Below are 13,436 nucleotides of genomic sequence, written 5' to 3'. Positions count from 1 at the left end.
CTCCACTTTACACTCAAATTCCTTCCAAATTCCTCATCCACTCTCTTCTTACTCTCTCTTACTAATCTTTTCACCTCTCTCTTTCTTTCTACATATAACTCTCTCTTCCGCCTCTCAACTTCTTCCACGCCCCTATTTCTCATCCATTCATTGTATGCTTTCTTCTCTTGTGCCACAGCCTGTCTCACCTCTTCAGTCCACCACGCTGTTCCTTGCACACCCCTCCGTCTTCTCTTCCTTCCACACACCACATCACATGCTTCACATATTTCTTCTGTAAATATCCTACACACACCTTCCACGTCTCCCATCTGCTCCAATTCATATTTGCCCAATCGTTCCTCCACTTCTCTCTTGTATTCTGCCTTTTTCTCATCCTCTTGTAACCTTTCCACTCTCCTTGCAACTACTCTTTCCTCTCGTCTTTCGCTTCTTCTATTCCTCCATCTTACTTGAATCCTAATTCTGGCCACCACCAAGTAGTGGTCAGAAAGTCCACTCCCCCAACCTCTATGAGCTCTTGCATCCATTACACATCTTCGCATCCTTTCATCCACACACACATAATCAATCATTGCCTTCCTTTCATTCAGTTCACCACCCACCCTTCTCATCATTCGCCATGTATACCTGTGGATCATTTTATGCCTGAAGAGGGTATTGGCTATCACCAACCCCCTCCCAGCACAAATGTCCACTAACGCACTCCCATTCTCATCTATCTCAGCAGGCACACCCCACTCACCAACTATTCCATCCACCTTCACATTCCCAACTTTACCATTCATATCACCGATCAAAAACACTCTCTCATTCCTTCCAAACTTTTCCATGCACACTTCTACATTTGTCCAGAACTCTCCTCTCACTCTTCTAGCACGATCTTGCATTGGCGCATACACACACACAATCGCCCACATTTGTATTCCAACTTTCAACTTTACCCAAACAATCCTTGACCCAACTGATCCATACTGTCTTATGCTCTTCTTCCATCTTTTACTCACAACTATACATACTCCTTCCTTTGCCCTCTCATTCTCACCTACTCCTGCACATATACCCCATCCATACTCCCATTCTCTCACACTTTCTCCTCTCCATTTTGTTTCAGTTATTCCACATACATCCACTTTCGCACCCTCAAGCACCTGGACAATCTCTCTCTCGTTCACCTCATCATTCGCTCCTCTTACATTCTATGTGCCCATTACCAAGTCCTTTGTCCGGTCCTGGGTCGTCATCGTTTGGTCAGTCCTTGTCCGAGGCTTCTTGTTTGTTTTTTTAGTTAGTTGTTTTCTGGGGAGGGGCACTAACCCTCCTCCTGTTTCCTGTACTTGTCATAATATTATTAATGAATTTATTGGGCCTAAATTGCGGTAATAGGGAAAACTGGGGTTGGCTCTTGGGTGATTGGGACCAATTAGGATAAATCCCTTAAGTTCTGGGCCCTCCTTTTCACAAGTTTTTGTTATCACATGCGATGCCAATTATGTGTGATAACAGGGAATGACTGTATAAAGGTGGCCATCAGAAAACTGGCATTGAGACAGGTTTTGTGGATTGACATGGAGACCTGTATAGGGTTTTGTAGGAGTTATACACCTTGCAGAGGGGTGGGGGGGGGAAAGTAGTACAGCATTATCTGAAAGGGCTTTAGGTGAATTATGATAAACAAATGGGGGAATACTGTATATTTTTCTGCCTACAAGACCATTCTCATGGTGGAGGAGCTTATGAAGGCTGCATCTAACAACTCGTTTGAAAAATCTCTGCTAAAATCATATGACTGCATCTAACTACTTTTGCTTGAAAAATCTCCACTAAAATCATATGGTAAAATTAAGGATAAAGTACTGTAACATGATGTCATCTGATGATTACTTTATATGGTAAAATGATAAGAATTGGAATCTGACACAATAAATGATATGTAGCTCTACCAACCTGTCAGGAGGTAAGTGTTTATTAAATGAATATATATCACAGTATGACCTAATGCAAAAGGGATAAATTTTAGGTAACTTAAAATGTCCACCCTGGTTAGATTATAGTGTGGTTTAAGATGGACATACATAGTTGTGATGGTTGCCAATTTAAGTTGTTAGATCAGGTCAGGTTACGTTAGGCTATGATGTGGATTGATGCAGACCTGCTAAGTTGTGTGGTACTGTAGTGTCCACGTTAGGTTAGGTTAGGTTAGGATGTAGTTCATTTAGCTTATGTTGCTTAAGTTTAAACATGATTAGAGACAGACCTGTTGAGTCGTATTATGGCTGCCAGAGTGTGCAGAAGGACAAGACAGAGTCCGACCACACAGTAGCCACACAGCGCTGTCAACAACCCCTCAAAATGCGATGCCGACACCCACCCTTTCAGCTTGAACCCCACAATGGTGAAATGGCCGATGTGGTATGGGCAAAATGCTGTGGAGATAAGTCACTGATGTGTGCATATGTCTTTCTCTACCCATATCTCCCTTACCTCTCTTCTCTCCCATTCTCCCAATTTCCTACAGTTAATGCTGCTACTTCTCCTCCTTCCCTTCCACTTCCACACCCTTTCAACTTCCCTTCCATTTCTCTCCCCCCTCACCTCACTGAACAGTACATATATGAATATACTCCATACCTATTCATAAGAGGGATCAGGTGTAGGCTGAAACTCTTCTTTTTAATAAACATAAGTTCACTATTATGTTCAACTGAAACCAGAGACACAAATCCCTGCCTATGGGCAGAGTACTGGTACTCTCACACTCATTCTCAGGTGGTTACACGTGAAGTAACTGTACACTTACCATTTATGGTAACTGAAATATCCCTGCACCAGACAGGCCTGTGCCTTTCAATCCCTGCAGTCATGGAGCTAATTCTTTCAGTGTGATGACTTTTTTTTTTTTTTTTAAATCAATTATTATTATTATTTTTTTTTAAGGTAGCAAATAAATTCAGGATGATGATGGTGATGAAAGACAAAAATAATTACCATCATCATCATCATTTTGCCTCCTTTTCCCTTCTCTGGTAAGGACCCAGTAACTTGATTCATGACCCACAGGATGGCAAGTGTCACTGTCCATGATCAGCCATATGGGCTAGGCAAAAGACTAAGTCAATTCCTCCTGCCACCTAAAAAGAGCAGCCATCAACCATGCACAAGGTCTCTAAATAATACAGTAATGTGCAATACAGTAAACCCTTGGGTTATGATGGCTCTTTTTGTGACGATTCAGATTTATGACATAAAAGCTACAAATTATTCGGGTTACACTCATATGGTATTCGTATTTACACTGAAGTTTCACCAAAGTAAAGACAAGATGAAAGTGAATGGTTGTTCAGGTACCTGACATCACATTGCAAATCACTACTGGACAACATAACATTAAAAGAGTGTGGATAAAGACACTGAGTGAATAGCTGTGCAAGTACCAGATGTTTGCAATTTGTGTATCTTTCCTGTCAGAAATTACAACTCAGTCCCACTCCAGCTCCAACCAAACAACACGTGAAAAACAGCATCGTATATCGCACATTACATTATTTACAGGCAATATAACATTAAAAACAAAGGTAAAAAAGACACTGAGTGAAAGACCAGCTATGTGCATTCTAATCATTTGTTCTTTTAGAGCAAAGTGTTTTTACTGCTATTGGATATGAAGCAGGAAGAATGATCCTAACCTTGAGGATAACAACAGCTTTTAGGGTATGAACAAAAAATTAATTGAAAAACCTGGTCCAATTTCCCATCCATCCATCCATCATCCAATCCTACGTTGCCCCATGAGGAGCGTAGGAGCCTGGGGCTAGGCAGTTGGTCCTGACATTTAAGATGACAGTGACCAACCTCATTCATCCCTGAGTGGCATTACGTGAGTAATAAACCCCAACCACCCCTTGGATATAAACCTTCACCGGCTCAATCCGATTGGAGCACAATAATTACCCACTAAACCACCAGGCGCACAAAATTTGGTTATATGGTTACCACCCAGCATAGTAAATGGTTTCCTGGTGTACAGGAAACCATTTGGCTTTTCACTCAGTGTAGAGTCACCTACAGGTAGAAGGAAGAGGAAAGAATGAAGGAATGAAAGACAGAGGAGGGAGTATAAAGTCACCCATTGGCAGAAGGACGAGGAAAGAATGAAGGATAGGAAAGCTGGAAGGAAAGAAGGAGGGAGGAGAGGACAGGGCAGACACCCGAGAGCAGCACTACATTGAGTGAGTGGATGGTGAGTGCCCCCACCTACCACATCACTCAAGATAATTAAGCTTAGTAACCAGAGAGAGAGAGAGAGAGAGAGAGAGAGAGAGAGAGAGAGAGAGAGAGAGAGAGAGAGAGAGAGAGAGAGAGAGAGAGAGAGAGAGGGAGGGAGGGAGGGGAGGGAAGAAACTAAAAAGTAACAAAAGGCTAAAATACTACCAAACACATTGGTGATTGGACACAGATGAAAACTGCAACTGGGAGGTGCCTGTATGCTCCAGCTGACAAACTTATTCCAGCTTTAATATTTTATATGTCTTCAACACTGCCATAACATGACTAAATAATCTGTTATCAATAATCAAATGTTGAGTAATTATTCATTTGGTAAAATGCTGGAAGGGAGGTAAGGGAAATGGATGTTGTTTGAACATTTTTTTTTTTTTTAATTCAGTAGAAATAAAGACTCCATAATGTAACAAACTCCTTAACCCTCTCAGGCGCAGGTGGTCTGAGTTGCTAGACTGTTTAACAACCTGTAAAGTGCACCATGACATGAAGTGGGTAAAATATATATATACTGTATATATATATCACACATTGGCAGGAAACTTGTGTCCTCCTTTGTTTGACACGATGTGCATCATGGTGCGTTGTACAGGATGGTATTTAATGACTTGATTGGACTCTGTGCATGAAAGGGTTAATGTCACAAAACCGAAGAACACACGTCTGTCGTAAGTCAAGGGTGTACTGTACATAAATTTAACACTCATCCTTGGACACACCAGATGGCAAGCACCAACATCCTGGCTCAGCCATGATAGCTGCTATCTTAAAATGAGCCCACCTATTAAGACTGAGAGTTGAACTACAGTCCCTTGAAACAAAAAGGGTGGTTGGTTTACATCACTCTCTGACTTCAGTTGAAGGCAGTAATGACTAAAAGAAATATTCCCACATACAGAAGGTGCGTTTACTGAAAGCAGTGGGTTTTCCTAATGATGTTATTAAGTTCTGAAGTGACTTTTAAACTGGAGGGATATATTACAGCCTTTCCAAACATCAGGGAATATCTTTTCTTCTCATATTCTTTTGCTGTATGCTTCATAGAAAATGCATCAATTACACAAATGTTCCATGTAACACTTTCCACTGCTACAGCTGGAAGGGAAGTGTTGGAGAACTTTTGATTGTAACTACACTATAGGCATGATTTAAGACACTATACACCATCCATACATCCACACTTACCAAAGACCAATATAAACATGGTGTTGAGCGAAACAACCCAGAAGACATGTTCAAGGAAGACCAATGATCCATCCAGCCCTAGCAGGCGCTCCCAGGTCAACTCTTCGGCGGCGCGGTCCCACTCAATGGGATTCCAGTTCAGGTCATCAGCTGCTGCACCACCATCCAAGTTGTTGTTACCCCCAGCACCTTCATGAACTAGCTCACCCTCATTGCCTGAAAAATTGGCATTGGTATATTGGTATCATCCTTAATCCACACAGCCAAAAGATATTTCTGTTGTAGCACCCTTAACCACTTCAGCTCACTGATCCAAAGACTGCAAACGATAACAGCTAATTTACTTTCACCCCCCTTCATGGCGTAGGGGACTGAGGCTAAACTATACTAGTCTGGCATATCTGAGGAGTGATGCACTGACCAGTCTACTCCTCTTGGTTGCATTTTATGATAGAAAAACCTCCAGTCATCTCTTGGGTCTCACACATATGAAAAGGTGTTGCTCTGACTGGGACATTCTAACCATCAGACCATCAGGCACATTCCTCAAATTATCTAATATCACCTTTAACTCCTTCAATCCATTGAACACTTTATTTTTTTCTTGCTATTTCTGGGCAACTTTATTCAGCTCTGGACACTTCTCAAACTGGATGGATTGGAGAACACATTCATAAAATACCCTACGGGACTATGGGGTTCACCTAAACTGACCTACTCATCAAGTATCAGTAAAAATACACAGCAGACCTTTGCTATAATGGGCTACTGGGGGAAAGCCAGGTCCATTAAAGTCAAAAGTCCATTATAACCATGGAACCTGAGGTGGAATTTCTAGCACATAACTGAAAATAAATGAGTACAATAGCATACTCTAGTACTAAAGACGAAAACTATATCCATTATACACTAAACCTGGCCCATAATTTCACCCTTTTGAGGCTTATTTCACATCCTTGTCATAGCAGTTCTTCATGACTAGTACAGTAATACTATAATCTGTTATTACAACTCAGCAATCATCATGGGAAGAGAGAAATTTCAAGCCAGGTTGGAGTAAAAAGGGCATGTATTGTAACCCATTATGCCCCATTTAACAGACATGATTCGTTAACAGCTGAAAAAAGTCTAGTAAGTTTTCTGGTGTCCATTAAATCTGATATCCGCTATACCGGAGTTTGGTATGGCGAGGGTTTACTATAATATAAAAGGATGTCACCATGCTACAGAGGTTAAGGTTACATTTAGCTACTGCCTCTAACCCCTCCAAGCTGTTGTTATCCACTGTTCATTCATGAGCTAGCTTACCCTTATGGCCTTATTACATGCAACCAGGAGGGATTGGGCTTGCTAAACTGGTCTGATGCTTGCACTAAAAAAGACTGCTGGGATACTCAGATGTTACATGTGCATTCCTTGCTTTAACTCAGTAGTCAATGCAATGATTGTATTCCACATACAGTAGAAGTCCTATTATTCAGCATCTATGGGACCAGGCTGATGCTGAGACTCTGGATTTGCTGAATAATCGAAAAACCTACCCACTCAGTACCCTATATGTACTGGTGAACACTGTCATCACCATTAATGGTATTACAAATGTGTTTTGAGAGAGTACTGTACACTGTACAATACTGTAATCAATACAGTAGTATACCTGAATCTGAAATATATATAAATTAGTGAACATATACAAGTGTTATGACACAGTAGGCTTACAAGTCACAGATAACACGTCCAGGATGGCCGAAATGAAACAGAATATTACCTAACCGCTCGGTACATCATCTGTATTGGTGAACATTGTCATCACTACTTATATTATTACAAGTGTGTTTGGAGTGAGTACTGTATACAGTATTCTCTCCAAACACAAAATAAAATAGTCAGAAGAATACATAAACATGAGGAATATGAATTGGTAAGGAAAGTTAAACGTACACTCAGCTCTCATTCTTTTGTTCATTTTAGTGTGTATGTGAAAGAGAGAGTATTGATGCAAACAGTAATGTATTCCATTAACCCCTTAATAACCCCTGGGATCGAACAACCCTTTACAGTACCGGTGTCAGTGATGTAGCATAAGTGTGAGCTATAAAAAATCATGAACAAGTCACTGGTATGTTTACACGACTCTACACTACCATTCCAAGCAGTCATGCGGTCGTTTAATCTCAGATGTTCTCGCCCATTGGGTAAATGCATCGTAACTTTAACAGTTCTTCTGTAAATCATAGCGAATCACAGCATGAATTTAGGAAGCTAAAAAACACATTGTTAGGTGCACCAGATGATTCTCTTCATATCTTTAGGAAAATTAAATGGAAGAAATTTAATCCATCTTTGTGTACATTGAGTAGATTTCTTCCATTCTTCTGAAATCAATTTATTTTTCTTAAAGATGTGAAGAGAATCATCTGGCACACCTAGCAATTTGTTATTTAGCTTCCTAAACCCATGCTATGATTCGTTATGATTCACGGAAGAATTGATAAAGTTATGGTGCAATTACCAAACAGGCAAAAACATCTAAGATTAAGCGACCGCCTGACTGCTTGGAATGGTAGTGTAGAGTCGCATAAACATACCAGTGACCTTCGTCCTTCTCATAATTGTTCACAGTTTTTTATAGCTCACAATAACTCAACGTCACTGACACCGGTACTGTAAAGGGTTGTTCAATGCCGGAGATTATTAAGGGGTTAATGGAGTACATTACTGTTTGCATCAATACTCTCTCATTCACATATAAACACAAAAATTAAACAAAGAATGAGCGCTAAATGTACGCTTAACTTTCATCAGAAAGACCATACGAATTCATATTCTTCCAGTTTATTTTATGTATTTTTCCAACTTTAGGTTACGTTAGGTTAGGTTAAATTGTTAGATACAGTTAAAAGCGGTTAGGTTACGATGAAACACTTAGAACAGTCCCTGCCACCATTATCCTGAGAAATCAAAGTACAGTACAAGAGTTGTCACAGTCGACAGCTAAAAACAACGGGGAAAAAGATTTTACAAGCAACGTTATTTAAGGGTAATGCATTACAGTATCAGTGGTTCTTGGGCTACGCAATTACCGGTAAATGTCATTTTCAGGATGGTGTCAAGAATTAGCGAATTTCAAGAATTAGCAAGGGAGCCTGGAGTTTTGGTGAGTGTAGGAGCATGTATGGACAAGTTTGAGAGGAATGAGAGAGTGTTTTTGATAGGAGACATGAATGGCAAAGTTGGGAATGTATGAGTGTATGGAGTGGTTGGTCAGTGGGGTGTGCCAGCTGAAGTAGATGGGAATGGTAGTGCTTTGGTGGACATCTGTACTGGTAAGGGGTTAGCAACAGCTAACACCTACTTTTGGCATAAGATGATCCACAGGTATACATGGAGTTATGAGAAGGATGGATGGTGAACTTGTTGAACAAAAGGCAATGATAGACTATGTGTGTGTGGATGAGCGAATGAAAAGACAAGTGGTGGATGCAAGAGTGTGGAGAGGGTGGGAGAATGGAGTCTCGGACCATCACTTAGTGATGGCCAAGGTAAGGCTGCAAAGAAAATGGTTGAAGAGACAAAGGGGAAGACAGGAGGAAGCAGCTCCTGTGAGAAGAGTGAAGAAATTGCAAGACAGTGAGAAAATGGTAGAGTATAAGAACATAGTGGAAGAAAGATTGGGAAGGTATGAGTTAGAGCAGATGGAAGGGGTGGAAGACGTACGTAAGATATTCACGGAAGAGATAGGCACAGCATGTGAGGTGGTTTGCGGAGTGAGGAGGAGATGCAAGGGTGTGCAAGGGACAGCATGGTGGAATGATGAGGTGAAACAAGCTGTGGAACAAAAGAATAAAGCATATAGTGAATGGCTAGCGAGTAGAGTTAGAAGTTGAGAGAGAGAAGAGAGAGGTATATGTGTGCAGGAGAAGGGAGGTAAAGAGATTGGTGAAGAAGAGTAAGAGGAAAGTGGATGAAGAGTTTGGGAGGAATCTGAGTGTGAATTGGAGGGAGAGTAAGAAATCGTTTTGGAACGAGGTAAAGAAAGGCAGTGTGAAAGGGGTAATAGTAGGGGAGTGAAAGATAGGTATAACAGATTGTTGGTGGAGAAGAGAGAGAAACTAAGGAGATGAAAGGAGCACTTTGAGGATTTGTTGAACGCAGAGAGTGAGAGCAGTGCAAGTGTAAGTGGTTGGGGAAAGGCTGGGAGAAGAAGAGATGAGAGAAGGGAGGAAGAGATCAGTAGGATGGAAGTAGTGGAAGCAATGAAGATCAAGATAGGAAAGGACCCAAGAATTGATGGAGTGTGTGGTGAAATGCTGAGGTATGGGGGTGAGATTGTAGTGGAGTGGATATGGAAGTAATGTAGATTGGCTTGGGAAGAGGGAAGGGTTCCAGAGGACTGGAAATAAGGTATAATTGTTCCTTTATACAAAGGAAAAGGGGAGAGAGAAGTATGTGGTAACCATAGTGGTATATGCCTTCTTAGTGTGACTGGAAAAATATATGGTAGAATAATCATTGATGGGGTTAGGCATATAACAGATGAGCTAGCTGGAGAAGAACAAGGTGGATTTAGGAAGGGAAAAGGGTGTGTAGATCAGATGTTTGTTCTAAGATGTTTAGTGGAGAAGTATCTAGAGCAGGGAAAGTGTATGCTGCCTTCATGGACTTGGAGAAAGCTTAAGACTGAATAGATAGACAAGGTATGTGGAAGGTACTGAGAATATATGGAGTGGAGGGGAAATTAATGAGTGCTGTGAAGAGTATGTAACAAGGAGCTAGGGCTACGGTGCGAGTGGATGGTGAGCTGAGTGAGTTCTTTGATCTCAATGTGGGACTGAAACAGGGTTGTGTGACGTCTCCATGGCTGTTTAATATATACATGGATGGGGTTGTAAAGGAGGTGCAAGGTAGGGCAGTGGATGTGGGGGTGGCCCTAATGAATGAGGTTGAGATTTGGAAGATTCCGGTGTTGCTGTTTGCTGATGATACAGTATTGTTGAGTGAAGATTAATGAGAGCTGCAAGGTTTGGTGAATGAATTTGGGGCAGTGTGTAGGAAGAGGAATCTGAAAGTTAATGTAAACAAGCGTAAAGTTATGGTATTTGAGAGGAATGAAGTCACAGAATGCACAGTGAGGTTGGATGGTGAGGATATGGAGAATGTGAGTGCATTCAAGTACTTGGGTAGTGTGATGAGTAAGGATGGAGCTTTGGGGGATGAAGTGCTTGAAAGGGTACAACAGGGAAGGAAGGTTGTTGGTTCACTGAAAGCAGTGATGAGAAATAAGGAGGTGAGTATGGAAGTTAAGAAGTCACTGCATGACAGTACTGTACTGTGATCCCTACCCTGACTTATGGAAGCGAGGCATGGACCTTGCAAGAGGGGAACAAGTCAAGAGTGAGAGCAGTGGAAATGAGTTACTTTAGAGGAGCATGTGGAGTGACATGGAGGAACAGGTTGATGAATGAAGAAGTGAAAGAATGTTGTCGGGTGGATGTGGATGTGGTTGAGAAGATTAGGAAAAATACACTGAGGTGGTTTGGACATGTGGAGAGAATGGAGAATGAAAGACTGACTAAGAGGGTGTATGTAGGTGAGGTGGAGGGAGGAAGAGGGAGGGGAAGACCCAGGATGAGGTGGAGGGATGGAGTTGAGAGGTATATGAGGGAGGGGGGAGGTTTTTTTTTTTTTTTTTTTTTTTTTTTTTTAAATGTGTCCGACTCTGGGCATAGGCTTCACAGCCTGCTATCAAGGCCCAGCAGTCCTCCTACATACCATACACCTCTACATGTCACCACTTCGGCACTAACACCCACCGTCCATATTGAATACATGCTAGGGCTGTCTCATACAGGACTGGTGTATTTGAGGGAGGGTAGTCAAATTGTGGGTGCCTGAGTGACTTGGAGGCATTTTGTCTGTGGCCACCCTTTGCGGGATTAGGGGGATGGGCTACAGACAGATAGATAGATAGCCTGGAACGTAACCCTCGCCAATTTGGAGGGGTGGTTACTGCACCGTAAGATACTTTGCAATACTGTAATCAATGCAGTACTGTAAATGAAGCTGAAAAATATATAAACTAGCGAACATATACTCGCTTCCCCAAAGTTGTTTTCCTCCAAATTTCAACCCACAACTGTTCAAGTCTAACGGTTAGATATTTTATGAACAGAGGACACCAGTAATCTGGTGTATGGATTATTTTTTTTTTACCCATTTGTTTTTCCTTCCTCCGTTCTGTTATTTAAAAAAAAAAAAAAAAAAAAAAAAAAAAAAAAGTATATTGAAACAGTAGGCCTACAAGTCACAGATAACACTTCCTAGACTGCCAAGATGATTTCGGACATCTGCCGAACAATCAAAGACTTTCGTAAATGGGATCATTTCTCAAAACTGCTGAAATATTGGGTCTACCGAATAATAGGACTTTTACCGTATATATATGACACACACATGAGGCCCCTAATAACATAGTGTACCGAACGCCACATGTTGAAAACAGAGAAAAACGCAGTTAAAGTTGCGTAACTTTCAAAATGCCATAACTTTGGAACTAGTGAATATTTTTTTGTGCTTTTTTTTATATTTTAGCTTGAAGTTCGTACTTTCATGTCATGCTAATCTTGGTAGAAGAGAAATTAGTAGCATTCTAAATGGTACAACAATAGCTGCATTTTTCTCCAGTGTGTTTATTGAGACAAGACGTACTCTCAGTAAGCATTTTTAACCATCAAACCAACCAAAGATACCAATGGAATATGTTTACAAAAGCAAAACAGATGTATGCAATACTATTTTCAGAAATTAAACACTATTATAAAAAAGGAAATCTTTCATTTTAGCCAGATTTTAGCCATTTGGGAATAATGGTAAGCTCTTTTTCTGTTATGAGAAGGACCAACAGCTTTTTGCTCACTACTAGAGTCACTCATGTTCTCGAGACAATAAGAAAAAACACTAAAACAGCTCTGAAAATAACCAGTTAATCCAGGCAGTGTTCTAGGCCAGCTGGTAAACAAAAAACTGTGTCACGTCGCGACAGATTCCCAGATCACAGTTGCCAATGTCTTGCTGAGCTCTCTGCCTTTCCCATTTTCAGTACATTATGGCTAACTTACCCTTAAAATCATGAAATTTTATGCTAAAATATTCCATTATGTTAGAATAATGGTACAATAATTAATAATGCTATGAAAAAATGCATGGCTGTGAGCATAAAGAAATGCTAGTATTGTATCTGGTAACACCAGACAACACGTTGCTGGGAGGCAGTTGGTACATGCTGTGACCAGCATGAAAGCTTGTTGACGCACTGAGGTGAAGTAGGCAGTAAGACCATGTTACAGAAGGGGAATTTGGACCCTAATGCCAGTTGCTTTCTGTACCTCGTAGTTGCTCTCCACATCAAAGAGAGTTTGGGCTACATAGTGGTATACTTAACTCGGTTTCACTTGCAGTGGCGCTCGGTACACTATGTTATTAGGGGCCTCATATATTAAAAATATAAAAATTAATATTGCACCCTGTTTTGCTTCTGCGGTGGAGACAGAATTTTGAAACCTTGACTGAGGTGTGAATTGTCATGCACCTTTTGCTGGGTATATTGTTTGATACTTCTCCTAATTATGTTCTTTCTCTTTCACTGTCTGTGGATTTTAACATGTCAAATTCTAGGTACAAAATAGGAATGGGATAATAATAATGATGATAACAGTATCAAAACACAACATTAAATGAATTTTTGATAACTGCAAACTGAGCTATGAGCTGCCCTCTAAGATTCAACAGAAATCAGTTTCCTTATCTATAATGGCAACTCATTATTCAACCTTGGGGATGTACAACCGTACAAAAAAAGTATAGTTACAACGCTGTGCTAAACAATATGACAAGCGACGATGGTTTAGGAAAAACAGGCAGGGGGCTTAGAAACTGTTGGTACCCCTGCATATCCAAAAATGTTGGTTTTG

At 40.8% G+C, this 13,436-nt stretch overlaps 1 protein-coding gene across 1 annotated transcript in view; it reads right to left on the bottom strand.

The window, feature by feature from the left end:
* Nucleotides 1-13,436, bottom strand: part of LOC145403343 (E3 ubiquitin-protein ligase MARCHF6) — a 202,359-nt gene that overhangs the window by 105,857 nt on the left and 83,066 nt on the right. The window contains exons 7-8 of the mRNA XM_080275133.1: nt 5,467-5,682; nt 2,258-2,426 (exon numbers count right to left, since the gene is read on the bottom strand). Of these exons, the coding sequence (XP_080131259.1) occupies nt 2,258-2,426; nt 5,467-5,682 (385 nt within the window). The remainder of the gene's footprint in view (nt 1-2,257; nt 2,427-5,466; nt 5,683-13,436) is intronic.

This window comes from Coenobita brevimanus, chromosome 60 (assembly GCF_032717465.1).
Source record: "Coenobita brevimanus isolate Jiangsu-jjx chromosome 60, ASM3271746v2, whole genome shotgun sequence".
In the NCBI taxonomy this organism is placed as follows: Eukaryota; Metazoa; Arthropoda; class Malacostraca; order Decapoda; family Coenobitidae; genus Coenobita; species Coenobita brevimanus.
Note: the sequence above shows the minus strand (reverse complement) of the source record. Positions and strands in the feature narration are given on the sequence as shown.